General features: G+C 44.0%; 2 protein-coding genes and 5 long non-coding RNA genes across 39 annotated transcripts in view; 5 read left to right on the top strand and 2 right to left on the bottom strand.

Moving 5' to 3' along the window:
• Positions 1 to 1055: 1055 nt before the first annotated feature.
• The window catches only part of LOC126987562 (protein arginine N-methyltransferase 5-like), a 107861-nt gene continuing 81269 nt past the window's right edge, over positions 1056 to 27647 (top strand). The window contains exons 1-12 of one of the 9 annotated variants that reach the window (XR_007741009.1): positions 1056 to 1223; positions 3091 to 3209; positions 3533 to 3756; positions 4157 to 4269; positions 4552 to 4638; positions 5427 to 5628; positions 5944 to 6146; positions 6854 to 7013; positions 7493 to 7631; positions 7962 to 8165; positions 8827 to 9008; positions 9254 to 11267. Coding sequence is in view for 4 of the 9 variants with exons in the window: in XM_050844643.1 (XP_050700600.1) it covers positions 1141 to 1223; positions 3091 to 3209; positions 3533 to 3756; positions 4157 to 4269; positions 4552 to 4638; positions 5427 to 5628; positions 5938 to 6146; positions 6854 to 7013; positions 7493 to 7631; positions 7962 to 8165; positions 8827 to 9008; positions 9254 to 9406 (1875 nt within the window). In the remaining 5 variants the exon portion in view is untranslated. Of the gene's footprint in view, positions 1224 to 3090; positions 3210 to 3532; positions 3757 to 4156; positions 4270 to 4551; positions 4639 to 5426; positions 5629 to 5937; positions 6147 to 6853; positions 7014 to 7492; positions 7632 to 7961; positions 8166 to 8826; positions 9009 to 9253; positions 12357 to 27647 lie in introns of those variants that run through there. The other 8 variants (XR_007741006.1, XR_007741004.1, XR_007741007.1 and 5 more) reach the window with 8 other exon arrangements.
• On the top strand, positions 14804 to 20677 carry LOC126987568 (uncharacterized). Its single transcript, XR_007741018.1, has 3 exons — positions 14804 to 15007; positions 17148 to 17217; positions 20530 to 20677. It is a non-coding gene; the product is annotated as an uncharacterized LOC126987568 (long non-coding RNA).
• LOC126987566 (uncharacterized) lies at positions 15971 to 17217 on the bottom strand. 2 transcript variants are annotated; one of them, XR_007741017.1, is made up of 2 exons: positions 16969 to 17217; positions 15971 to 16921 (listed from the first exon to the last, which is right to left on the bottom strand). It is a non-coding gene; the product is annotated as an uncharacterized LOC126987566 (long non-coding RNA). The 2 variants fall into 2 exon arrangements; XR_007741016.1 differs by having other exon boundaries at positions 15971 to 16874.
• The window catches only part of LOC126987563 (beta-1,4-mannosyltransferase egh-like), a 187961-nt gene continuing 177548 nt past the window's right edge, over positions 17235 to 27647 (bottom strand). For 11 of the 23 annotated variants that reach the window (XM_050844651.1, XM_050844655.1, XM_050844652.1 and 8 more), the window contains 2 exons: positions 21193 to 21411; positions 17235 to 20787 (listed from right to left, as the gene is read on the bottom strand). In XM_050844651.1, the coding sequence (XP_050700608.1) occupies positions 20422 to 20787; positions 21193 to 21411 (585 nt within the window). In that variant the 3' untranslated portion in view covers positions 17235 to 20421. Of the gene's footprint in view, positions 20788 to 21192; positions 21412 to 21959; positions 22116 to 22506; positions 22708 to 23933; positions 24183 to 24915; positions 25134 to 27178; positions 27548 to 27647 lie in introns of those variants that run through there. The other 12 variants (XM_050844658.1, XM_050844647.1, XM_050844653.1 and 9 more) reach the window with 7 other exon arrangements.
• On the top strand, positions 21316 to 22601 carry LOC126987571 (uncharacterized). Its single transcript, XR_007741022.1, has 3 exons — positions 21316 to 21461; positions 22179 to 22263; positions 22455 to 22601. It is a non-coding gene; the product is annotated as an uncharacterized LOC126987571 (long non-coding RNA).
• Positions 22714 to 24013, top strand: LOC126987570 (uncharacterized). The gene is made up of 2 exons (XR_007741021.1): positions 22714 to 23726; positions 23908 to 24013. It is a non-coding gene; the product is annotated as an uncharacterized LOC126987570 (long non-coding RNA).
• On the top strand, positions 26017 to 27161 carry LOC126987569 (uncharacterized). Of its 2 annotated transcripts, none has more exons than XR_007741019.1 (3): positions 26017 to 26155; positions 26230 to 26525; positions 26597 to 27161. It is a non-coding gene; the product is annotated as an uncharacterized LOC126987569 (long non-coding RNA). The 2 variants fall into 2 exon arrangements; XR_007741020.1 differs by having other exon boundaries at positions 26304 to 26525; positions 26597 to 27160.

The following is a 27647-nucleotide window of genomic DNA, read 5'->3' as shown; positions in this document are numbered from 1 at the left end:
TTCTTTTTCTGTACTACACTTTGCTTTCACAGACTTTTGGCTTCCTATTCTCTATGTCTTTGTTTTCTCCACTTTTGCATTTCCCTTTTCTGTCCTTCTGTTCACTGCAGGCTGTTTACTCCCGTTACCATGGCGACAGTGGGATGTAGGATTTCTTTGTATATCTTTTACTTTGTGGAGATCACTCTTTTTCACGTTTTCTAGACACGTTTGGATATCTTTTTATATTGGCTATTTTTTTGCATACGCTGTTCTCTCTATCGGTATAGCGGGATCACACGAGCCAGGCCGAGCAAGACAGACTGTTTTGACTAAATGCCGTTCTTTTCTGGAATGCTGGGACGTGGAAATAAATGGAGCAAGTTCCCCGATTCTACAGACTATCAGCTGCGGACAAGAGGCAGGAGGAAATAACACACGAGACGCTGAGGGCAGAGGCCGGCCATGGAGGTTGTGGAGTGACCTGTCCGAGGGAACTTCTCGCTCTCATCTCTTTAAGTGGTAGCCTACAGCGTTAAATTATTAATACTAAAGGGCAGGGGTCGTAATTTCTTGAGGGGCTAGGAGGCTATTATGTCCCCAATGTTTTATATCTCGGCCTCATAATAACCCTAAATGTCCTTATTTTTCAAAACTTTCCCACGCCTGCGCTTGCTCGCCACCCATGAACCTATGATGCCCTATAGCCCCCATAGCAAAATAAAAATTAAAAACGGGCCCGTAACCTTTGAATAATGCCAATAATCGTAAGATACACCCAACAGCTAGAGTAACAATTAAACAGCTCGCATCAATCTACACAAGTCCTTTTTTATGGATGGTTCTGACGATTGAGAAATTTGTATCATATCACTACTACTGAAAACTGGAAATAGCTACGAGTGTCATATTAACAGCCTAAAGAGCCAATTAAATGATGAAGGAACATACTGAGATCAACAAAATTACATTGATGCTTCAGTTGATATTTCCTTATTTTTAATGTCCGAATCATCACCGATTTCCACTTATCTACAGCACGAAGCAATACAGCAGGTCGAAAGAAGAAGAGGAAGAAAAGGAGGAAGAGGAGGAGGAAGAAGAGGAGGAGCCGAGGAGGAGGAAGACCAAAGCCAAGACCAAGGGCTGTGTGTGTGCATCATGGCGAGCCGGGTGTCCTGTGGCCTCGAGTTCCCCATCGTGCATGAGCTGAGCCACGCCCTTCAGGAGGCTTCAAAGTCGGGGTAGGCGAATGGGACACGTCTTGAGGCACATGGGTCCAGGGCTGGGGCGGGGCGGGGCGGGGCATGGGTGGGGTGGGTGTGCGGGGCAGCGTGGGGCGGGACATGTGGGTGAAGGCTTACGGGGGTCTTACTTAACTTACTTTACTTTATTTACTTACTTTACCTTAGTGATTGTTGACCTTAGGGATAGTAAAGAGGCAGGCAGCTAACTACTCATAAGGGTGTCTATTCTCTGTTCATTGTTTTCCTCTTTAGGTTGGTAATTAACACTAGTACCTATTTGCCAGTGCTCGGTGCATGGAGTTATTGTCGTGTGTTTCCCTGCTGAGGATATTTGCCAGGCAGTGCTCGGTGCATGGAGTTATTGTCATGTGTTTCCCTGCTGAGGATATTTGCCAGGCAGTGCTTGGTGCATGGAGTCATTGTCATGTGTTTCCCTGCTGAGGATATTTGCCAGGCAGTGCTCGGTGCATGGAGTTATTGTCGTGTGTTTCCCTGCTGAGGATATTTGCCAGGCAGTGCTTGGTGCATGGGGTCATTGTCATGTGTTTCCCTGCTGAGGATATTTGCCAGGCAGTGCTTGGTGCATGGGGTCATTGTTGTGTGTTTCCCTGCTGAGGATATTTGCCAGGCAGTGCTTGGTGCATGGGGTCATTGTTGTGTGTTTCCCTGCTGAGGATATTTGCCAGGCAGTGCTTGGTGCATGGAGTCATTGTCATGTGTTTCCCTGCTGAGGATATTTGCCAGGCAGTGCTTGGTGCATGGGGTCATTGTCATGTGTTTCCCTGCTGAGGATATTTGCCAGGCAGTGCTCGGTGCATGGAGTCATTGTCGTGTGTTTCCCTGCTGAGGATATTTGCCAGGCAGTGCTTGGTGCATGGAGTCATTGTCGTGTGTTTCCCTGCTGAGGATATTTGCCAGGCAGTGCTTGGTGCATGGAGTTATTGTCATGTGTTTCCCTGCTGAGGATATTTGCCAGGCAGTGCTCGGTGCATGGAGCCAGTGTCATGTATTTCCCTGCTCAGTGGCTCTACTAATACGTCGATATTGTGTAGTTATGTACCGAGAAAAAATTTAAAATTGGTAAAACTTGCTATTTATTGAATGGTAATTAAAAATATTCTTAAACAGGGAATAGGCACATATACTCTTAAGTTTAGGTACTGCTCCAGAAACACACCAAAAATAGATACTCAGTTGATTTAAAACATTTCCAATCAGGCAATGTGCGCACATATACACAAGCGTGGGTATTTTTCCAGAAGTCTGCTCGTCTTACTGTGTTTTATGTTGTACAATGTATATACAACACACTAGGTACTATATTGTTTTGCAGTCACTAGTTCATGAGGTATTGGTTTCTTGAAATATGGTCTGTGGGAACATATTAAGGGTATTTCCTCTTAGCAGGGTGCAAGTTGGGTTAGGTTAGAATAAAATTAGATGTATTGGTAAAACTCAGTCTTTCACCAACTTCACTCTGAGTGGCCAGTTCTTGCCAGTCACTGCTAACGGTGGGTGCTTCATCCCCTTTCATCCCCCCCACCTGCCTCGGAGAGCTTCACCCCCATTGACCCCTCCTAAAATTCACTGAATGCAAAAATATATCATCGCACAAATGAGTATCTAGCGACTAACAGCACTAAGAAATTTTAAAGAGCACATTGAAATCTGTCATGAAAAAGTGTTGACCACCTAAATAAAGCTGGTAAAGACTGGAATATTACTGAATTAGTTTGGCTAGATTTAAATACTATGTTCAGTTAATACATGGTATGCCTCACGCTTCACTGTTGGTTGTTATAGCTGCCTCATATAACACTCATTCACTCAGGCATTCCTCATGACTTATATGGCAACTTTTCAGGTATGACTTCATCTCGGTGCCCCTCGCCCACCCTCGCTTCGGGCGGGAGCATGTGGAAGGCAAGGCCAAGGAGAGGCCGGGAGCCTTCACACGGTCTGACCTCCTCCTCAGCAGCTCAGGTCAGCAATGTGTTTGGCCTTACTGAGGTTGCAATATTGTACAACTATAAGGTTGAAGCAAATTTGAATGAAGGTTCCACATATATAAAACTTTTATTATATATGTCCAGAAAGAAAAGTGTATATACTTTTGACCCCTAAAACTTTCTTAGTAAAAGACTGCTGTTCAGTTGCTTGGAAAACTAATTACATCACATTTCTGTTTTGTCTCTTGATATAGTCTTCTACTGTCTGCCATTATGCTCCTATAGGGTATATACTCTATTCTGCTACTCGAGCTACTAGTGTGCATATCTTTTACTTATGCATGCATCTTATTACAGAATGGAACAGTTTGATAGTTGGAAGGTTAACCATGTCATCTATCCTGAACCTGGAGTCACCCGTCAACAGCCTCCGCAACAACAGCGAGGAAACCCTAAACCAGGAGCTGACCTTTGCCGCTCACCTGGGTTTGCCGGCCATCACCTTCTCCCTCACGTCAGACCGGTGCACCAACGTGGCCAGGATGCTTCACAACAAGGTGGTCCAGGGCGTCTGTTACCAGGTGAGCTGAACGTCTTGTTGTATTACTTGCTATTATTATTTATTTATATATCACTATCACACTAACAGACATAAACAAGCCAAACTGTAAATATAGAAATAAGCCCCAAACACACGGCTCCCTAATGCTGAGTCAACACATAGCTGTAGTTTTTATGCCCCAATTTTACCCCCACCTTACCTGGTCAGCAGCCATAGATACATACCTCACTCTTATTTAGTTATTCTATTTTATTGTTTGTTTTTATTAGTGTCTAGCAGGCTTTTTTGGTTTTGGTTTTTTGCCCTTGAGCTGCCTCCCTTGCTGTATTAAAAAAAAGTGCAGGTTGAGAAATATTCCCATGAAGCTTGGCTCTGAGGAGTGGCGGTGCAGTAAGGCTGTTGTCTGTCGTTTGTCCCAGGTGTGGGTGCGGGTGCCCATGCAGGCGCCGGAGGAGGTTGCCTCCCAGTACCGCTCAGACAGGAAGCAGAGTGAGGACGGCTTTGAGACCGACACGTGGACCTGGTGGAACAAGTGAGTGTTGCCCTAGAACAAAAACCTAAAGAAATGTGCTAAAAAGTGGAAGGCTTAGGTACATCTGTGTGGGTATAAAATTCAAAGGTTAATCATTGGGTTGTTCATATTTGAGGTTTCACGGTGAGAAGCTTCATAACGTGCAAGAGATAAAAGATTGTACTTTGGGTGATGATTCAAAAGTCAGTTATTGAGTTGTTTATAATCCAAAGCTTAAAGAATATGTGTGAAAGGTAAAGAGTATAAAGTTCAAATGTTAATCATTGTCTCGTTCATTTTCAGGTTCCACAGTGTAGCCAATATTCAGAAGAAGATTAGCTTGACATTGGAAGTTTCTGCAGATCTTCCCGACCAGTCCGTCATCGACAGGTGATTCTTCTGCCTTTTTTCAGTTTGTTTATTTTACTGATGATTCTTTGTTGCTTACCTGGGATTCTTTATTTACTCTGAGCATGATCTTTGGAACCTGTAATATCTTGGGTGAGTTCCACAATCCAGCACCATGTCCTGTAAGCACCACAGCCAGACAACTCCACAAGTTTGTTTGCTTTCCTACAAGCCAACTCAGACTACAAAAATTTGTAAGATAGCTTTTGTGGAGCAGATAGCACAAGATTATAAATAAAATCTGATTGGAGGAAGACAGGGTGGAGGAAGGGCTTGAGTTTAAGTTTTTAAGGAGAGTTCTATGGGAGCATGGAGGGAGAGCACAATGAAGGACAGGCAGGTAATAGGTGCATAGGAGTGTTATGGTGCAGTGGTTGGCATGCCTAGCTATGAATCTGTGGGCCTGGGTTTAACTTCTGGCCCAGAAAGTTAGTGCTCAGTCCACTCAGCTGTTCATTCTCCCTTTTAGGCTGGGCAGTAAATGGGTACCTGGGGAAACCAGGGAAAGGTAAACTGTGGTAACCTGGATGTCACACTGTCCCTGTGCCCCAGGTTAATGGGTTCTCACCCACCACAAGCTCAAGGGCCAGTGGGATGGAGATGACCACCGAGGCCACACACACACATCTGTTGCATATCCCCAAACTTTAATATCACTTGTACCCAGTTGAAAGCCTATTAACTTCAGTTGTTTTTATTGAGCAGTTACAAAGCCATTGTGTTGTGGTGTGGAAATGTCCCTCATAGTTAACAGCTGCTGTGGTCACCAGGTGGCTGGGTGAGCCGGTGAGGAGTGCTGTGCTGCCCACCTCCATCTGGCTCAGCAACAAGAAGGGCTTCCCAGTGCTGTCCCGGGGACACCAACAGCTCGTCAAGTCCCTGGTGAAGCTGCACACACAGTTCATCATCACAGGCCCACTCAGACACCAACACTACAAGTTTTACCAGCAGTACCTTGAATACATTACAAGGGTGGGTGTTTGAGTTGTGTGCTGATATCTTTCTGAATCTTATGTAGAACAGTTGGTGCTGTTCAAGGATGGTTCGTCTGCAAGGATTGTAGGTGCCCTTAGTTGAATAATTCATTTTATGTATTAAATTTTGACTCAAACTTTTTGCTTCATTCATTCATTCATTCATATGTATCGTGTAAGTCTTGCAAATTTTTTCAAGAATCTGCATTTATGATTCTTTCATTATTTGGATAGATCTTGCTTTGTGGCCCCTCACCATCTGTTGCCTCGATTACTTGTCCGGCAGTTATTGGCTTACACGTTTCAGACACAGGCTGAAGCCGACCCACTGACGGACTTTGCCCGAGGCTACGAGGACTACCTGCAGTGCCCCCTGCAGCCCCTGATGGACAATTTGGAGTCTCAGACCTATGAAGTGTTTGAGAAAGATCCCGTCAAGTACAGAGAGTATGAGCGGGCAATGTACTTAGCAATCTGTGACAGGATCCCCGAGGAGGAGAAAGATACCAAAGAACTGTGAGTCAACTTGTATTCTTACTTTAGGACGGGAAGAATCAGAAGGAAGAATGCACAGTGATAAGAAACCTGATAATTGCTGAAAAGTTTAAGAACAAAATCACAAAAAAGTTATAAAAATTGATCAGTTTAGATTTATCATTAGTTACCACACCAACCTTCCGTTTATCAAAGACGGTGCATATTATTAAAAAACTGAGTGGAAATATCTGTGCCATATGCTCATAATAGTTTATAACAGTAGTCCAGCATGGGTTCTAATTACATCTCTGGTTCTCTGTCTGCCCTGATTCTACGCCTCCTCGGTTGCCACTCCACCCAATGTGACAGTGCCAACCTGAGAATTTTAGGTCAGGTCACGGTGGACAGAGAACCAGGTGAAAAGATGACATCAGAACCTTTACCAGTGCAGGATGGAGTACACTAACAAAAGACAAAGAGATGTAGAGGAGGGTTCAAAAGGCTCATGTCTTATAATGGACTAATGATGATAATGAGGTGTTAGTATATGTATATTAGCACTTCTGTATGTGAAGCCAAGTTTATGTGTAAGACAAAGATGTAGTGGACGTTTCAGAAAGTTCGTATCTTATAGTGGACTAATGATGATGAGGTGTCAGTTTATTTACATGGGCACCTTTTACATGATGCCGAAGTTTATGTATAAGTAGAGCACAGACTGAGTCCTGCTTCACCCGTGCCCTCAGAGTGCTGATGGTGGTGGGTGCCGGGCGGGGGCCCCTGGTGCGGCGGGCGCTGGCGGCAGCCAAGGCAGCCAAGCGGGTGATCAAGGTGTATGCCGTGGAGAAGAATCCCAACGCTGTGGTGACGCTGCAGGCCCAGCAGGACGAGGACTGGGGAGAACAGGTACTGGTGCTGGCCACTCTTTCTGTCTGTGTAGTTTATGTGCTAATCTTTGGTGTGTCCGTGATTGCTATTAGTGGCATGTACAGAGTACTAGGCAAGGGGAGGAGGAGCATTTGGACGCTGCTCACGGTGTGTAGTTTGCTCTTGCATGACGCTTTTATGCACTGTTACAGTTTACTCTGAATGGTGGTGTATCCCTCCATGCACTGCACACACTTTGTCTTTAGAATTTTGTTGAAACAGAAAAAGTTCAAGTGTTGGTGAATGACGAATGTACAGTGTGCAGTAAATGGATTTAGCAAGAAAGGAAAATTCTCCGAATAAGATAATTTTCTTTATTATGACTTCTTTACAGTGATATGCAGCTTGAATGTGATGATGAGAATGTCTTGGTGAATATTTATATTTCTGCATTAATTTTAGACTTATCTGTTGAAATGAATCAAGCTTCAATGTTTATCCTCCGTCCCGCCCCTCAGGTGACGGTGGTGTCGTGTGACATGCGGGAGTGGCAAGCCCCGGAGAAGGCCGATATTCTGGTGTCTGAGTTGCTGGGCTCCTTTGGTGACAATGAACTCTCTCCAGAGTGTCTGGACGGTGCTCAAAAGTTCCTCAAAGGTAAACTAATCTTTTGCATGTGAACAGATAAACCTTATGAATATTATACCTATACAAATTGCTTCTTGATATTTGTACATGTATTATATATTCCATCCCTGAATGCTTAAGAAGTTGTTATTTGTGTCATAAGCCTTCTCTAGGTTCATGAAAGTAGCAAACATTCATTCTATCAATACTTTTCAACAGTCAGTTTCAGTGGAAAGATGTGGTCCACACATCCCTTTCCTTAAGTAGATCTCCCTTGCTCATGGCCTACAGTGTATAATTATTTAAAAAAAAAAAAATCCAGTTGCACCTCCTAACCTGGCATTACATTGCTGGTTGCAGACGACGGCATCAGCATCCCGAGCAGCTACACCTCCTACCTCAGTCCCCTGCAGTCCCCGAAGCTCTACAATGAAATACGGAATTGCCGGGAGAAAGACAAGCACTTCCTGGCACACTTTGAGACTCCGTATGTGGTCTACCTGCACAACAAGAAGGAGCTGGCCCCCTCACAGCCCCTCTTCACCTTCAGCCATCCAAACACAGGTGAGTGCACTCTTCGATGCTGGATCAAAGATGTAAGTGATGTTTAGAAGCAGACATTTTAGCTGTGTAGCATCCCTTGTAATGTCAACATACATCATAACATGTCAGAGCTATTAACATTATATATAGATCAATGGCTCTCATACTAAGTTAGAGATTCTTTTTCTCTTTTTTTCTGCTTTGCTCTTAAGCACAATTGCACTGTAGTCACTCTAATTCAAAAAGGAAAGTTGTGGCACATGCTTTAGCTGTGCATGACTGTGGTGTGGCCTCTTGTAAACTCCTGCGTTCTTATGTTCTTAACCCATTACCCGGGAGACAGAGCCCGTGTAACATCTGAGTTACCACAGTTTACCCTCCCCAGGCACTACCCATTTATTGACCAATTCAAAAGGGAGGATGAACAGCTGGGTGAGCTGCATGCCAACAGCTTGGACTGGGATTCAAACCCATGGCCCTCGGATTTGTAGCAAGACATGCTAACCAGTGCACCACAGAGGTGTAACTTTAGTTCAAGATTTTTTTATTTATTTATTTATTTATTTATTATTATTATTATTATTTTTTTTTTTTTTTTTTTTTTTTTTTTTAGCAGTTTAGTTGAGATTTTGAAGATTATCGCCCTTCACAGTGTGTCATGCTCCCTGGTTTCCTTCCACAGCCAAGGTGATCGACAACACCCGGTACAAGTCTCTTCAGTTCCAAATAACCGAAGACAACGTTGTCCATGGCTTTGGGGGCTACTTTGAGGCCTTCCTGTACAAGGACATCATGTTGAGCATCAAGCCGGAGACACATTCCCAGGGCATGTTCTCCTGGTTCCCCATCCTCTTCCCTCTCAGGGTGAGCTAATGTTTAGAAGGGTTTCATTTTATGAGTTGACATCAATATTGTAGCTTTCCTGTTGAAGGTAGAGTTATGTGCCCTTTAAACTGACTGTGCAAGTGAACTGCAGCATTCAGCTTTGGCATCTTTCCTCCCTTAGCTAATTCAAGTACCTTGGGGCTGAGCTTAGCAAAATGAATTGGTCCCTTAACATCAGTGCATTTGAAACATGACCAGTTTGTTGATGTGAACGCTTTTCACAGGAACCTGTGGCGGTGCGTGCAGGGGACATCATGGAGGTGCACTTCTGGCGGTGCACCAACAGGAAGAATGTTTGGTACGAGTGGTGCGTCACCTCGCCGCAGATTATTTCTGTCCACAACCCAAATGGCCGAGCCTACACCATCGGGCTATAACGACGCCTGCCCATAGGTGGCCTTTCCTTTTCTGCACCTAATATTTCAGTTTTGTCCTGCAGGAATTGGTGCAGTTTAAAAGACAATACTCAGTGCATGTTGTAAAGATATGCAGATGACGCATGAAATTGGAAAGTTGTCATTCCATGGCGATGGTTGTTTGTGAATAAAAAACAACCTACCATCGTCTCCTAACTATAATTTTTCTTGTTATTTTTTAAAAGGGGATTGTCTAAATTCTGTTGCTCCGTGAAGGTCCGCTGCATTAGTGTCCTGTGGTGTGATGAGGCAGCCCAGCACAGCAGCGTACTCAGTCAGCCCAGACGGAGCTTTCCTGTCTCCTGTAGTATTGCCTTTGTTACTACTTTTTCTAAGACCAGACACTTCAGTTTGGTCTTCTGAAAGTTGTGCATTTATTTAGTTTATGCTTTCGTTGATATCATTCACTTCCTGCCCGGTGCTTTGTCATTTTGTCCTCTAAAAGTATCCAGAACAGAGAGGTGGCAGTTATTTGGATGTTCTGTAATTCTCACTTCCAGCAATCCCTTCCTTGTAAGTGGATCTGTAGATGCTGGACCTTCTTTTTGTTGTGCAGCGAGGTGGTGCCATATTAACAATCCTCTCTGTATAGTATTTCATTTGGAAAAAAGTTCCCCTCACCTTTTCTCAATCCCTTATGGTGTTTACAATTTGTAGATCTGTTTTGCCTCCTCATTTCTGCTGAGGAAAGCTTTAATAATCTTCATTACCAGATAAACAAAATGCAGTGATATCACCAAGCATCACAGAACATGCTTAAAATAGGTTGCCAGAAAACTTAGCAGCTGAATTCCACAAGCATATGGAGGTCAGGACAGCCCACCTTTATTGTGTTGCAAGGATTTTTTTTCTCTTATCTTTCTTTCAAAATGCTGTTGTCAGTTGGTAGTCTTCTTCATGGAAAAAATCCAACCAACAGCCATACATAGCTGATGGGACGACTTGCATCACTGAAAAATTTACCAGTGAGAGAAATTGTAAAGGCAGAGAGAGTGAAGATGTGCCGGGTGGAGAGCAACAAGACTTCATGACATTTCCCTCGGACATTCTAGAGTTGAAGTAAACCCCTTTACCCTTTCAAGGTACCCTGAAGCACATCTTGACTTTACCGTGTTCCAGTGACTCTCAGAAGTAATGTCCACCCCACGGCAACAGCTGCCCAGCGCTCACCCGCACACTGTTCCTTAGGCTGTGTTGTAAGGTCCCTTGGTGTATTTTTGCCCATTTTTGCCCACATGGGAAGAGGATGCAATTAATGCACTTTTCATCAACTTGTTGTGAATGATTGATGATTTCATGTTGCAGCTGGTCATTTCATGCTGTTACAATAAGAGATTAGAGGTAAAGGAATTAATATACTTGCCTCAGAGTGAGCATTGATTTTGATGTACTTACTGAGATGATCTTAGAGTGTTTTGTACATGATGTCTGAGGGAAGCTGCTCACATGTGCCAAGACAGTGATGCACCATGCAGCCTTGCAGGCCATTCTGCTGCTGCTGCTGCTGCCATTCCTGAGACTTTGCCAGCTGTTGAAGGATGTCATACCTTACCTTACATGAGTGCCAGTCAAATGACGTTGACAATCGTGGAGTGCCACCTCAGCCAGCATCATAAGATTAGTATTAAACCCTTAACTCCAGATCTCTCAGACACTAGAATTTCTGTCTTCTTGCTGTTGAATTGTGTCACTGAACTAAATAATGATGCTCTTGGAGGTCAAGGGTAGTCTGGGTGTCAAGAGTCAGCATTTCTGGCAGCTGAGACAGTTGAATGTGACGTGTATAAACGATGTATAAACAGCAACTCACCTTCAAGCTAAGGTATTGAAAAGTGCTCAGTACACCATCCTTGCACTCTAGGCCAGTAGATCTTAATCTTTTCAAAGTGACTTGCCCCTTTCAAAGCTTGTAAGCCTTGATATCCAACACTAGGAAGCTAGAAGTGACACCTGATGCTGCTAGCACACAATGTTACCTGACAATAGTATCTTGCTTGTTCCACTGACTTACTCATCTTCAGTAAGATCTAAACATTGCAGTAGGCAACTTGTGGAAACTTTTTATGTGGACCTAAAACCATCCCTGGACCAATAGTTAGAAACTGGTCCCAGCTGTCAAGGGTAGCTACATTTTTTCTGTAGAGAGAATGACATTTTGTTATTTATGAAGATCAACCAGCCATGGGCGCAGGACGGAGATAGACAGCCCAGCCTAACCAAATGTTTTGCTCTGATATTTTTAGTCAATTACCAAGGTCACTCTTTTCTGAGATTACTGACACCATGCATTGATTTATGGATCCATGTGTAGTGCGGCAACGGCCTGATGAACGAGCCTCCCATAACCCACTTAGCCAGTGGGGTACCTCTTTGGCCGACTCGGTAAGGAGTGGCTCTCCCGTCACGCTGGTCGCGGGTTCAATCCCAGGCAGCCGGCGAATACCATGATCTTGATTAATTTCTCGTGTTATTTTGATACACGCAGAGGACGTGTTGAGAAATAGGAAGGATTTAGAAAAGAAGCTCGTCGGGGCATTACACATGTTTTCCTACAGTTTTTTTTATTTCCTCAAACATTATGTGGGTTGCCGAGTCAATACAACATGCATTCATAATAGTCTCGGTGGCGTGACCCTGACACTTATTTTCACTGATAATCAGAAAGAGGAAAAAAGCGATTTCACCCAGTAACGTAACCCTTCAATTTAAAGGATGTTATTCATTTCCTGTGCTAATATGAAGCCAATTATGTCATCATCCTCTGCCTTGCTTCCTTTACCAGATCAAGCAATCAAAGGCCTTACTCAAAAACATTACTAACGACCTTTGCTTCTCTCCATTGCATTATGAGAAGCTTCTTTCCTCCCGATGTACAAAAGTATATTTTAAGTCAATAAAGAGTAATGTTAAATCTGAGTCATTTACCAAAGGCTGGACAGTAAAGTAGCTGGGTAAAGTACTTGTTTGAGACCTGTTATGAAGATAGGAGACTGTCTGCCCTCATGTATCCCAAAGACAGTATTCTCAAAGTTGGGAGAGGGAGGGAGGGAAAGAGTTAAGGGGAGGAATTTTACCAGGGAGAGGGAGAGGGAGGGAGGGAAAGAGTTAAGGGGAGGAATTTTACCAGGGAGAAGGAGGGAGGGAAAGAGTTAAGGGGAGGAATTTTACCAGGGAGAGGGAGGGAGGGAAAGAGTTAAGGGGAGGAATTTTACCAGGGAGAGGGAGGGGAAGAGTTAAGGGGAGGAATTTTACCAGGGAGAGGGAGAGAGGGAGGGAAAGTTAAGGGAGGAATTTTACCAGGAGAGAGGAGGGAGGGAAGAGTTAAGGGAGGAATTTTACCAGGAGAGAGGGAGGAGGGAGGGAAAGAATTAAGGGAAGGAATTTTACCAGGGAGGAGAGGAGGGAGGGAAGAGTTAAGGGAGGAATTTTACCAGGGAGAGGGATAGGGAGGGAGGGAAAGAGTTAAGGGGAGGAATTTTACGAGGGAGAGGGAGGGAGGGAAAGAGTTAAGGGGAGGAATTTTACCAGGGAGAGGGAGAGGGAGGGAGGGAAAGAGTTAAGGGAAGGAATTTTACCAGGGAGAAGGAGGGAGGGAAAGTTAAGGGGAGGAATTTTACCAGGGAGAGGGAGGGAGGGAAAGAGTCAGAGGGGAGGAATTTTACCAAGGAGGGGAGACTATTCAGCCATTCCCAGACCATTCATTCTCGTCGGTCCCACAATGAAACCCCAAAAGTAAGTTCCTGTCTTCCACAATCCTCCTCTTTCTCGTCCACTCTGTTCCTCCACCTTATTCTTCCTCCACCCTAATCCTCCTCCTTTCCTCTCTTCTTTTACACTTCCACTCTCCACATTCATTTCTTTCTTCCTTCTTCTTTCCATTTATTCAACTCTCGTAGAAGTTATAGTAATTCACAAAAGCGGATTCATATCTCTGGCGCCGGTTTTGCAAGACTTCTACGCCATGAACAGGTAAACACTCACGGGGACCCGACGGAGCTTATCTATGACCTTCAAACATGACTAACAAGACCCCGAAGCGTTTGAGTATACGAGTCTGCAGAAGTGAAGGGAAACAATGCCCCTCATGTGTCTCTGTGTGGGTGTGTGGTCATGGAAATCAAGGCCTTTATATTTTTTAGCACTTGTCCCCTACCATAATATCTTTTTAGTTTCCTGGTGCCCCTTCCATATGCATCCTTAACTGTATAATCACACTCTGTACTGCCTGGAGGTTGGGATGGCATGCTCCTCCCTTCTCCTTTGTTGTTTACTTGCAACAATAAACTGTCAATCAATCATGTAAAACTGGAAATGGTTAATGTAAGGTGTAGGATGGACGCTGATTTTTTTGTACGTCAAGTGTCGATTCTGGAGTCTGCAGTTAAAACAGTTATGAAGGCAGACTCTTGGAATATCATCCGGGCTATATATAATCGTGATTCGCGTCCTCGCCTCAGACTGGCTGGAACTCGTTGATGTATTAAGCTCTTGGAAGGCATTTTCTGTGCGTGAGGTGTCGTAGATTCTGAGGTCCGAAGTGAAACAGTTATGAAGGCAGACTATATAATCATGCTATATATAATCATGATTCGCGTCCCCGCCTCACACTGACTGAAACTCGTTGATGTATTAAGCTCTTGGAAGGCATTTTCTGTGCGTGAGGTGTCGCAGATTCTGAGGTCCGAAGTGAAACAGTTATGAAGGCAGACTATATAATCATGCTATATATAATCATGATTCGCGTCCCCCCACTGACTGAAACTCGTTGATGTGCTCTTGGGCATTTGCGTGAGATGTCGCAGATTCTGAGGTCCGAAGTGAAACAGTTATGAAGGCAGACTCAGGATTATCATGCCACAATCGTGTTTCCCACCCCTCCGGCAGACTGTCAAAAGGAAACTAATCGAGTGCATTAGGGATATGAATTACCACGAACCTTTGGAGCCTCTAATGAAGCCTCAGTGACGGAGCTTAAGTTGGAACATGCAGCGTCTCACCCACAAGCTTACGCAAGGATCCATTTATCATTATCACCCAGAATTATGCACCGTGAAAACACATCCCGGATTTCGTTAATGTATAGTCTTGGTATTTCGTCAGGGTCGTATGACAAGACATTTCGCTGCCCAAGAACACAAAATTGACAAGGCTTTCGTAGGAGTTGTGGGCATCTCCGGGAGTAGTTTTATGACCCATGTGGTAGTTTGACCCTTCCTCTGTACCGTGAACCTGAAGAAACACTCATTAGAACCCGACTGACCCCCTCTTTGACCTTTAGAAATAGCTGATGTGAGAGGCGAAAGTCTTATAATACCGACTTTCTATTAATCGCCATGAGGCTTTGTACCGCCCTATGAACCCTTAATGACGGAGCTTCAGTTGGAACTTGAATCGCGTCTCGCCCGCAAGATGGCACACCAATCATGACCAGTGGAGCGGAGGGAGTGGCTGTGGAAAGACGTCCATGATTTCGCCACAGTGAGTTTCCTATCATTTATCGTTTCCCGGTACTGCTAGAAGATGTCTCAGCATGTCTTCTTGTCTGCCACGCGCCACAATAAGGTAAGCTATACGTTGTTATATCAAAGGTAAAGTTGAGGGCATACGTAACTGCCTGGGGGTTGGGATGGCATGCTCCTCCCTTCTCCTTTGTTGTTTTACTTGCAACACTAAAATATCAATCAATCAATCAATCGTGTATTTAAACATATCGTCGCCCAAGTTCACCTATTTGACAGAGCTTGGAGTTTGCGGCATTTCCAGGAGTAGTTTTATGACCCTGGTGGTAGTTTGACCCTTCCTCTGTACCGTAAACCTAAAGAAATACTCATTAATTAGAACACGATTGATTCCCTCTGACCTTATTGGCCGTACATCCCGTGTCTGGCTGATTGGTGTAACTTTTAACTACCCTTTTGCGGTCGCTCGTTGAGTCTTGGGTCGGCATTGCTAGACGCTCGATCCCTTCTCTTCCATCCATCATTTCTAAAGGCAAAATAAGAGGTCAAACGCGTCTCCATGCATGGGTGTTTCTTTACGTTCACGGTACAGAGGAAGGGTTAGACTAGACACTGAAGAGGAAATAAAAGACAGACGAAGGATAGGTGTTGTAAAGTTTTCTACTACGTAACAGGGATGAAAGACTGAGGATGCTGGTTAACTCTTGCATAAGGGACTAGCCAGGGGTGGAGGTAGTTGGTGGATACACGTCACAAATACGTCACGCCTCACCTGTTCGAATGTGTAAGTGGCTCACGCAGGTTTTGCCATCACAGTCAAGAGTAAACGCCATAATTAACCGCATCTGGCATTGCACAATAGCGTCAAAAATTAGCTGAGTGTGTGAAACAATCTGTGCCGAAGTCCCATGCTGATGCGAGTCTTCGTTTGAAAGATATTTGCGAAAATCGGTATGTCATAGGGTCTGATATGGATAGCAGGTATGGACTAGAATAGAAAGTCTTGCTCAGCGGGCCCGTAGGAAAGGTAGAGGTATGAAAGTGACTAATTCAGAGGAAGTATTAGCATGATTGAAAGTTTATTGTTGCAAGTAACAAAGGAGAAGGGAGGAGTATGCCATCCCAACCCCCAGGCAGTACAGAGTGTGATTATACAACTGGAAATGCCAGGAAATCTCGATAAAAGGTAAAAAGGCGCAAGAACAAAGGGCCATATTTTTAAACATTTCTGCGCCCAAGAACACTTAATTTACAAGACTTTCGTGGGAGTTTAGGGCATTTTCAGGGGTAGTTTTATGACCCTGGTGGTAGTCTGAGCCTTCTTCTGAACCGTGAACCTGAAGGAACACTCATTAGAACTCGATTAACCTCCTTTTTGACCTTTGGAAATAGTGTGTGTGAGGTGGGAGCATCTGCATCTCACCTTGTTATACCACGTACTACACGTCCCTAATAGTGAGAGTTGAGTATAGAGCTACATTCCGTTGCCTGCTAACTCGTTCCATGCCCGTGTTTCAGAGGCACATGTCAAGATTGGCAGAACAAGATTATTCCAGTATCCTCACATCACTTACCTTCCAGCTTACATTTCTACTGATTCCTTCAACTTACCTTGTAGCCCCGTCCTCCAAGCTCCCATACTAAGCAGAAAAAGTCCACAAATATTGAACTTCTTTCACTTCCTTCATCCCCCCCTCCAGAGGCCAGTTGACCAAGCTGAACTGAAGAGGTCTGTCACCACGCATGAGGATCCATGGAAATGATTCCTTGTGACTAAGATGACACATTTGCCCGAGTGACATGAAATAAGAGTTTGTCCCTCTGCATTAGCCCAGATAGTCAGATCTTATAATTATTTTGACAATTAATTCAAAAGCATGAGAAACTACTAAAGATTTGTGAAGTTATACCCTTTATCTTCCATACTGAATAACATCCAGGAAATGATAATGGTAACATGAATATGGCTCCTCTCATGTTCTGCTTGCCCCCATACAGTAACCTCAATATGGTCCACCTCTTGTGTTCTGCTTGCCCCCATACAGTAATCTCAATATGGTCCACCTCTCATGTTCTGCTTGCCCCCATACAGTAATCTCAATATGGTCCACCTCTTGTGTTCTGCTTGCCCCCATACAGTAATCTCAATATGGTCCACCTCTTGTGTTCTGCTTGCCCCCATACAGTAATCACAATGGTGTTGCCTCCCAAGTCACAGCAGACAAATTTTCTGGTCATTGCAGAGTCCCAGGAAAATCTCACTGTCGGGTTCACCACACTCTCCCCCACACTCAAAGGTTTACTCTTTCCCAGGTAATGTAAACTGTAACTTTGTTTTGTGCAAATATATTGTCCGTTTCATTCCACTTCACTCAGTCATGGCTGAGCATATAACCAACAGGCCAATTAAGTGCTTAATCAAGAAACTGACTGACTGTAAACTGAGAGGAGCAAGACAACCTGATTGGATCAAACTTTGGTGAGGAGAATTACATGTCAGTAAACTTAACTACTCAAAAATTATTGAGGGTGGTAAAACCAGATTCAGTTGTACAATGCACACTATATTTAGATTTTGCTGTGTGTGTGTGTGTGTGTGTGTGTGTGTGTGTGTGTGTGTGTGTGTGTGTGTGTGTGTGTGTGTGTGTGTGTGTAATTCACCACGGCCTGATCACATGTTGGACTCGTAATCGCCAGCAGGTACCCTCCCGACATGAGCAAGTGCTCTTTATCGTCGATCTCTGGGTACTGCCATGACCTCACACACCACACACCCCAGCCCCCTTGCTCAAGGGAGGACAGTAACCACTCCTAGTCAATGGAAAGAATCCGGCCTGAGCGGGCTCGAACCACTGCCCTGTCAGACCGTGAAGCCTGGCAGCGCAGCGCTCTAACCAGTTGCGCCATGCCACGGAGTGGTGTGTGTGTGTGTGTGTGAGTGTGAGTGGCTGCTGTTTCTTCTGATAAATTCTGAATTCATCTTCAGTTATCGTAGAACTCTTTGGCAAGAACAAAGCACCTGCACACGCACGTGCCTTGATGTTTCAAGACCCTTGGATACGAAGGACCTGATGCACTATACAACATGCGGCTTGTAAACTTAACAATGCTTCTGCTTACAGTTATTGCAGGAAACATAAATGAACATTAATTTGTAGAACAAAACTATTTGCTAACAACTACTGACCAGGTGTTTGTGGCAAAACAAATTAATATCACGGAAGGCACTTTTCAAAAGAAAGCATTGTCATTTTAACTGTAAATAAATATCACAATTAGAAGAAAATTTGACAGGAAGCATTGTGTCGCCATCATACATCAGCAGGTTGTTTCGGGAGCCTCCAGCGTAGGCGTCTTTCTCTGAAGTAATTTGTGATTTAACTTAGAAAACTAAACACTACGTTGCATCAACACAGAAGCAAATGCACAAAGGAAAGACATCAAAACACACATGACGTGACTCAAACAAGCTGAGGTATGATTCACTGTAATCTGAAACATGCACATCAGTGCTCAAATATTGACATGAAAAATTTAACTTTACAGTCTTTGGTCAAGACTACACCTTCCAGCAAGACCTGGAAAGGGTCAACATACAATATATACAATACACTGAATTTAATCTAACATGTAAAACTTACATCACAACCAAACATAGGCATAAACAAAACAGACAAGGCTGAGAAAGTCTGCCAATCAACACGCATGAGTCTGAAATGAACCTTACAGAACAAGTGACTAAACAGTTCAGGAAATATCAAGTCATTGACATGGGAGGAGATTTACAAAACACTGAATTGCAATGACTTCCTCAGCATCATCATAAAACTTAAACAAATTTATTCTGTATACACAACATTTGAGAAAGCATTTGAGAATAAGAGCTCAACTTAAAAATTGCATATACACTGCTAAGTAACAAAAATAGACACTTAATACAATAAATACAGTTGACACGGCTATCAACTATTCATTTATGAAAAAAAAAAAGCAAGTTCAGAGCCTGAACTTAATGCCCTGGCACAGGGAAATATTGGAGGCCAAAATATCAGCTTTCTGCTTTCAACTGGCAGTGAATGTGTATCACAAGGGCAAGGTGCAGCAGCACCTCCTGATCGAGCTTAAGTAGCACTCGGTCTAAATGCGCTAATAAGCAACGCTCCTCCTCCTATCTTGGGCTGTTTGGCGAGGACTGTCCAGCACACTCCCTAACAAGCAAAACTGAGAATCACAGGGCCAACCACGACTCTTGTCCAGCACCACATTTTGATTTGTGCCTTTTCATAGGTTTTCCTTGTGCACTCATCCTCTGGTTGGGGTTCTCACCCGCCGCCTAAAACAAGCCAAGCTGCTACAGGACTGTTCAGATAAAGTCACATCCCTGAGCATTGTAGACAAGGACTACCAGCACCACCGCCACACGGCCAAGCGCAGGCGTCGTGCTCGGCCGCGTACCAAGCTTGATCAGAGGGATTTATTTATCTTTCCTCCCCATCAGTCTAACGTACAGCATAGATTCTGCATACAAAATCATAATCAAGCAGAAAAATTTAGGCTGATGCAAATTCTTATGTCATGTCTTTTTGATGGGGGACTTTCAAAGATGAGTTGACATGGCTGGCAGCGCTGTCACCCAGTCCTGCCTCTGTGAGGGGGCCGTCACAGCAGAGTCTGTGTGTGGCGGAAACGCTCTCTTGCTCTGCCGGGAACACACTAGAGAGCAGAACACTTTTTTTTGCTTAACTACAAAGCTTTGAGGTAGATGATCATGTTTCATTCAATTGCTGTAATTTGAATCAATCTTATGAAAATATACCAAGAAAGCACTGCTCACCTTGCTTCCCATGACCGGGAAAACATGGCACCTCAGCTTCCTTTCACTCTCATGCTGATGCGAAGGTGATTGAAATCAGACTTCCTAAGATATTTGGTTCACACTAATGCATTAGCGAAGCAAGTGTTTAGACGCTGTCAACTTCATTTCCGTGAAAATTAAATCTGTTATACAACAAAGTGAAAGATGTTTTCTTTTCTGCTATATTATCACAAGATCTTATATGAATTGCTTTAATGTTTAGTACACTGCCTTAAAACTTTTAGGCAGACGGGGGAGAAGTGTTGCCCTCCCATGTGGCCCAGGCAGAGGAACAGACGGGTGCAGCGCTGCGCGTTGCATAAATTCAGGTTTGAGCGTCCCCGGCTCGTAACAAATTTGTCTCTGAAAGTTTTGTCATTCACTTTGCTAGTGTGTATTAGATCAAATACTGCTCAATTTTTAAGTGCTGATAAAAATTCCATCGAAATCCAATACGAATACAGTTCTGTTTGCAATGTTAAACATTTTGAGGAGCATGTAGGCTTTCCTATTATTGACCATATTTTTCATTATTCTGGGAAATGCAAATGATAACTAGTATTCATCTGGCAACAGGCAGTGGTTGTGCTGGTAAGCTGCAAGAACAAGGGAGGGGAGAACATACATATGTGTACACATGACTAGGCAGGTCAGCCCACAATTTAAACAGTGCTGACAACTTTATCTGGAGCTCCCATGACCTTGTCCACGATGTAAAATTTGTGTTTGTTGCCCACCAACCCTCTCACCACCGCAATGTTCTCCACCAGGAAGTTGAAGGGCATGGTGATGAGCGCCCCCGCCACACACATTGTCATCCGCAGCCACCCCAGCCGGTCCACACGAAACGACTTGATTACACCAAAAATATACATATAAAAGTTGACGGCTCCAACAAACGCTGCAATCACATTGATGAACCCAGGCACAGGAACAGGAAAGATGGTGCTTAGGACTACTGAGGCAAGGGCCAGGGGCATGGTGATCCAGGAGTAGAGGGACACAGCCAGCAGCCACTTGGTGCTCACCTGCGGAGACAAGAATGTGAGTACTCACCGTGCACCTTGTGAGGGACGTGCCTCACCACTCTCATTAAACAGACAGACAGAAAGTCTTGAACACTGTACAATCATGAAACCAAAATAAAATAGTGTTCCTGACAGAAATTATATTTTGCAGAAGTAAATTTTTAAATATTTTTTACCACAAACAACAATGCAAAAGTTTATAGGCCCTCAGCCCCTGCACTGGGGTCAACTTTTACAGTGATGATACTTTTCTATGAGGCTGGATTGATTTAACAGATAATTCTTGAGGTTGCTTTGCAGATGAACTCGAGCGTATATTAAGTCTGAATGATACATGTGCCTGCTGCTCTACGGCTAAGACCTTTCCTGCAACAACACAACAGCCTGCAGCAGCCCTCCACTTACAGGGATGTGTGAGCTGTGCACCACCAGGAGGATCCCCTGAAGCCACCTCTTCCGCTGCTGGAGGAAGTCATAGATGGTGAAGGGGGACTTCTCCCACATTTCTCCCTCTATGAAGTCAAAGGAGTAGCCGTCCCGCAGAGCCACCATGCCAAAGTAGTTGTCTTCCGCCACGCTGCCGTCCGGGCCGTGGTCAAACGTCACTCGCCGCTCCGCACCGGTCTGGAACGGAACTTGCTTAATGTGACACATGGAAGGGACAACAGATTCAGGTAAAGGTTTTGCAGCATTACCGAACAAGGCAGTGAATTTGTATCACTAAAATGCTTCAATAAATGTTGCTACAGTGAACCCTCTACATAACAAACACATTAGGGGGACACCAATTTGCTAGATCCAGAACTTTGTAATGTTCAGCAGCAGTGACAAGTATTGGCGCTGCATCAAAGGAGAGCAAAAGGCAACACTCAAGCCAACCAATATTGTTTTATCAACTAGAAATTATGTTATGATGGTTTAGAATAATAAACAGATAAATATATATAAGCATATGTAGAATTTGATGCTCAGGAAGTTCATGGAGTTCCATCTATCCAAATCTCCATCAGAAGGATTTGTTAAAGAGGTTTACTGAACATTACATTCAAAACAAACCACATGAACTCTTGAATGAAAAGTTATTCCATCTAATCTGCTCTTTATATTAATAAGACTTCCAGTAACAAATCTTTCAGTGCACTGTATATTACTTAATGACACTGTAGCTTTACCTGTGTAACAACATAGGAACCCTTCCAGCCAAAGAGAGGCTTGTGGAACACCTTGAACTGGAACCTCAGCTTCCCCATGTCGTCCGAGACCCGAAAGCTGTCCGCCAGGGTGGTGAACCAGTTCTGGATGTTCTCATTTGCATATGTTATCAAACCCTGTAATGTTCATCACAACATAAATACACAACTACAATAAAATATAAATGTACTTATCTACAGCAGGGCATGTCTGCCATCTCAAGAGGACCCACGTGCTGTAAGGAGCCTGAGGAGAGGCGGGTCACCCTACACTTGGTACCTTCTGGTAATCAGCTATTCATTATCTTCCCTCCTCAGCCATAAACCAATTTACCTCTATTTGAAACATGACATCTATATTTGCATGTACTACATATCTGATAAGTTGTTCCACTCATTCACTATCCTATTTTGACACCAATATTTATGTATCTCCTTCCTGAAACTGAGTGAACCTAATTAATTTTGTGCCCACAGATATGGGTCCCAACAACTCCTGTGCACTGTTCATATTAAAAGAGACACCGACCTGACCAAACTGATGACGGCCTTCAATAACAAAGTTGAGAATTCCTCTCATGGCCGCCTCGGTGGCCAGGGTCTCTTCATCCAGGTGAACTATCCAGTCTGTGTCGGCCAGGACGTTGACATCTTCCTCCAGGCAGTACTGGAGGGCACGAGCCTTGAACAGCGCGCCGCTCTTCGGCCGATAACTTGACGGGACAACAACCTGGGGAAGAAGGAAACCATCACATTAAACTCAAAACACAAACTCCAGCAAGTCAAAATACGAAGCGTGCAAGAGACGGTTCTGATGAAGCACGTGTCTGGTGCTTTTATCATCGACTCAAGGAGGACCAGGAGTAAACATTCATGATGGTTCATAAGACTGGTGATCAGGGGTCATAAGTTTCTGTCTGTGCAAAGAAATGTATAGTTTCCTCAAGAGTGTCTTAACCCTCAAGCTGCAAATACGTCTGTGAGCCCCTGTAAAGCATCTATGTCAAGTAAACAAGACAAAGCAGCCTTGGGGAGCAGAGGCTGTGAGTCTAGTGATCTAGTGACACTTCCACATTAACCCGGTAGCAGCGACGGGCCAAATTTGTGGCTTCACCGTGTAGCAGTGATGGGCCAAATTTGTGCCATGATATTTACCCCCCAAAATAGATGATACATAATCTGATATATATTATGAAATGGTTTGTGTGAGGGGTGATTTTTTCTCATTTTTCTCGCTTGGAGGGACCATTAAGAAACATGATCCCCGCTGCTACCAGGTTAAGCATGGAGAGAGAATGGGAGGTAAAGCAATGGGACGGTAGAAGGGACCGAGGAATATTATGAGTCTACGTATAAACCTTAACCACTGCTTTCAAAATATAGGAGTCCCAATAGTCTAGCTTTGGGAGTATGCAGTGTGGAGACTTGCTGTTTGAGAAAATTATATTTGCTAACAAAGATTACATACATAAACAGAAAATTAGAACTAAACAAAATCACGTGAATGTAGACTAAAGCAGAGTCATGCTGAGTGTAACAAGTGAGTGAGACCATCGACCTTCCGTGGGTGGGTAGGTGGCCTGAGGTGGAAGATAATGCAGTTGTGTAAGAAGGCAAAACAATGTAACATATATGGTGATAAGTGCTCAAGAGACTGGCTTCCCACACACGTCAACCTGAGCCATGGAGAGAGACAGTGAAGGGATGTAGATGAAGAAAGCTTACAAAATAAAGAAAAAGTGTGTGTGTGTGTGTGTGTGTGTGTGTGTGTGTGTGTGTGTGTGTGTGTGTGTGTCAAAAACATCACCCACTAACCTGTCTGATTCTCTGGTTTTCTGGCAAGTCAATCTTTTTATCCGTCACAACCTCAATCATAAGCTTCTCCAGGACACCTCAAAAATAAAGAAAATAAAGATGTGTGTGCGAGGAGGTGTGTCAAAAACATCATCCACTAACCTGTCTGATTCTCTGGTTTTCTGGCAAGTCAATCTTTTTATCCGTCACAACCTCAATCATAAACTTCTCCAGGCCAACTCGCAGGCAGGTGTTCAGGTTGCGGTTGACATTTGTCCTGACCAGGTCCGGGTAGTCTCCCCGCGTGACCACCCTCAGGCACAGGAACGGCGCCAGCAGCGGGGAGCCCTTCAGCTTGGCTCGCTCAGGGAAGGCGTTGAAGCAGATGAAGCCGAGAAAATTGAACACTGCCTGGAAGGATGTACACAATTTATTATTATTTTATTTTTACAACAAAGGGGAAGCTCAAGGGCACAAAAAAAGGAAACTATAATAAAAAAAAGCCATCATTGCTCCCATACTATCACTCATTCACATCACAAATACTTTCCATCGATGTTAATCTGCATGCTCCTATGTTTTTGACGGTTAATTTCATCTTCTCGCTCCTTCTCTCCGCCCTGACTTCTCTCTAATTCCTGATTGCCAAGTTTCCTGCCAAGTTTTGTATAACAAACCTGGTAACAGTGTAGTAGTAGGTAGAGGGCAAAGAACTAGGTGTAGAAATGAAACCTCTTAAAATAAATAACTACACAGTGAATGAAATGAGAAAGAATGTTTTCCGAGCACAAACTTGCATGGAAATACTAACACAAAGCCTCAAGAGCATCACAAAACAAGAAGAATGTGGGAAATGATGATCTTTGGAGAAATAGCAATGGATGTACAAAGCTGTGCCAATTTATATAACCTCCCCAAAAAGATGATGATAAATCTGATCATGATGCTAAATACATAAATGCTTTGATATGGTATGAAATGTGATTTGATCTCATTTTTTCCTTTTTTCCATATTGAGAAACATGATCCCCGCTGCTAATGGGTTAAGTACATAAATACATAGTAAATAAAGTGAGACAAAGTATTCAGAGCACAAACTTAATGGAAACACTGAACCCAAACCCTCAGGAGCATTTTTTCTTACCTGCGGCAGTGCCAGAAGAGGTAACAATCTCAGTAGCTGAAATAGGAGGGTGACTAGAGGAGGATAGGCGGCCGTGGTGGGCGTCCCTCCCCAGAGGCCGCCAGCCCCCACCTCAAACAGGGCCACCACAATGAGGAGGAGACAGACGTGAGCCACATGCTTGGTGGTGTGCAGAGTCTCAGAGAAGGCCGAGCTTACCCAACTCACCACCATTGTACCTGGGCAAGAAAATACATTGGCGTCATTAAGAGTGGGAGAGAGTAGTGACCCGTGCAACCCCATGATGGAAAATAAGGACAAATGAAAAGAAGAGAGGACGAACAAGATACGAGTGATACTTTGTAGATACCTGAGCAAGAAGATACGTTGCCGTCACCACCAAGATCATAAAAGCGAGAGAGAATAGTGACCCGTCCAACCCATGAGGGAAAATGAGGACAAATGAAAAGAAAAAGAGAGGACGAACAAGATAAGAGCGTTGTAGATACCTGAGCAAGAAGATACATTGCCGTCACTACCAAGATCATACGAGCGGGAGAGGATAGTGGCCCGTCCAACCCATGAGGGAAAATAAGGACAAACAAAGAGAAGAAGAGAAGACGAACAAGATACATAGGGTTCTCTTAGCATCCTTTACCCAAATGACCACCACTGTACCAGAGCAAAATAATACATCAGTGTCACTACCAAGATCATGAGAGTGGGAGAGACTCGGACCATCCAACCCCATAAGAAAAATAAGGAAGTTAAATGAAAAGAACAAGAAAAGACTTACAAGATATCACCACTGTACCCAAGGAAACCAACACTTCCCATCACTACCAAGATTGTCAAAAGTGGGAGAGACTCAGCCTGTCCAACCCCATAAGGAAAATAAGGAAGTTAAATGAATAGAAGAAGCAAAGACTAAGAAGATACAAGTGGTTCTCTTTTACCCAACTGACCACCACTGTACCCAAGGAAACCAACACTTCCCATCACTACCAAGATCGTCAAGAGTGGGAGAAACTCAGCCTGTCCGAGACCCCATAAGGAAAATAAGGAAGTTAAATGAATAGAGGAAGAAAAAGAGAACACTAACACAAAAATGAGGTTCTCCTTCACCCAATTCACCAACACTTTTCCCGAGCAAACCAACATGTCCCATCACTACCAAGATCGTCAAGAGTGGGCGAGACTTAGACCGTCCAGGAAAATAAGGATGTTATGAAAAGAGGAAGGAGGAGAGAAGACTAGCAAGGTACGAGTGGGTCTCCTTTACACAAGTCACCACCACTGTACCTGGGCAGCACAATACCTCCCATTGCTAACAAGGTACAAGTGGGTCTCCTTTACACAAGTCACCACCACTGTACCTGGGCAACACAATAACTCCCATCACTAACAAGGTACAAGTGGGTCTCCTTTACACAAGTCACCACCACTGTACCTGGGCAACACAATACCTCCCATCGCTAACAAGGTACAAGTGGGTCTCCTTTACACAAGTCACCACCACTGTACCTGGGCAACACAATACCTCCCATCGCTAACAAGATACAAGTGGGTCTCCTTTACACAAGTCACCACCACTGTACCTGGGCAACACAATACCTCCCATCGCTAACAAGGTACAAGTGGGTCTCCTTTACACAAGTCACCACTGTACCTGGGCAACACAATACCTCCCATCGCTAACAAGGTACAAGGTGTTCTTTTGGCCGCTGGTATCATGTTAAGAGGAGCAGCCACTTGTGGGTTTTGTGTTCCACCAGTATGTGTTTCACCCTTGCCCAGCTACTTACACTGTATAGAAAAAAGCATCCAGTATCTAATCTTGCACAATTTTCACCCTCGATAAATGTAACCTCATCAGTGTTTATATTTGCTCCTTGATTGTGGGACTCATCTACGTGACTGGCGCTAAAACAACACATAAGATAACACATATCACCATCATCATTATTTCGTTTAACGTCCGTTTTCACTCTTCCTGAGCGGTTGGACGCTTTATGGCTCTCCTCCACATATTTTGAAGTCGAGCCATTTTTTCCGGGTGCACGCCCTTCCTGACCCAACCACATATTTCAAGTGGTGGCCCCAGCCTTTGCCTGAACGAAAAAGGAAAACCCTACAAGGCAGCAGGGGGCTATGAGGTGTACCACCCACTATTTCACTCATAACTGGAACTGGATGGCCACTGACTCTGATAACGAGAGTTCACCTGCCCGAGTAATGTTTCTGACTGATACGTGTTCTACTAAGCTTGTGGTCCATGTCTCACCTTTCTTGCATATGCCTCTCCTCCTCGGTATAACAGCTTTCGGTAATGTGACTTCTATCAGTTTTGGTGCCATGTTTTTTATCTTGTCTTAAAATACGCAAACACCAGACTCTAGGACACTAACAAGACACTGACGACATCACAAAACACCGGCAGCATCACGTTATAAATATTTTGTACAGTGAGTTCCAGGCGTCCTTCCTTGATGAGTGATCGGCCTCACCACCATGGACTGCATATGGACCCAGACACTAGTCCATACAATAATCACTTTTTTGTCCGACTCTGGTGTTTAAATGTTCCGGTCCCTAGCAGAGTTTGAGCCCCGAAGCCCGGCACGACCCTCCACTGAGTATTACAGGCAGAGGCAAAGGGTGCCCTTGTACTAAGAGTGTGAGTGATTCTTCTATCTCTAGGTCTATCAACCTCCCTGCCCTTAATCAGATAAGATAAAAGACCATAATCTCCA

The sequence above is a fragment of the Eriocheir sinensis genome, chromosome 65, assembly GCF_024679095.1.
Source record: "Eriocheir sinensis breed Jianghai 21 chromosome 65, ASM2467909v1, whole genome shotgun sequence".
Taxonomy (NCBI): Eukaryota; Metazoa; Arthropoda; class Malacostraca; order Decapoda; family Varunidae; genus Eriocheir; species Eriocheir sinensis.
The sequence above is the reverse complement of the archived record's forward strand: the minus strand, read 5'-3'. Positions and strand labels throughout refer to the sequence as shown.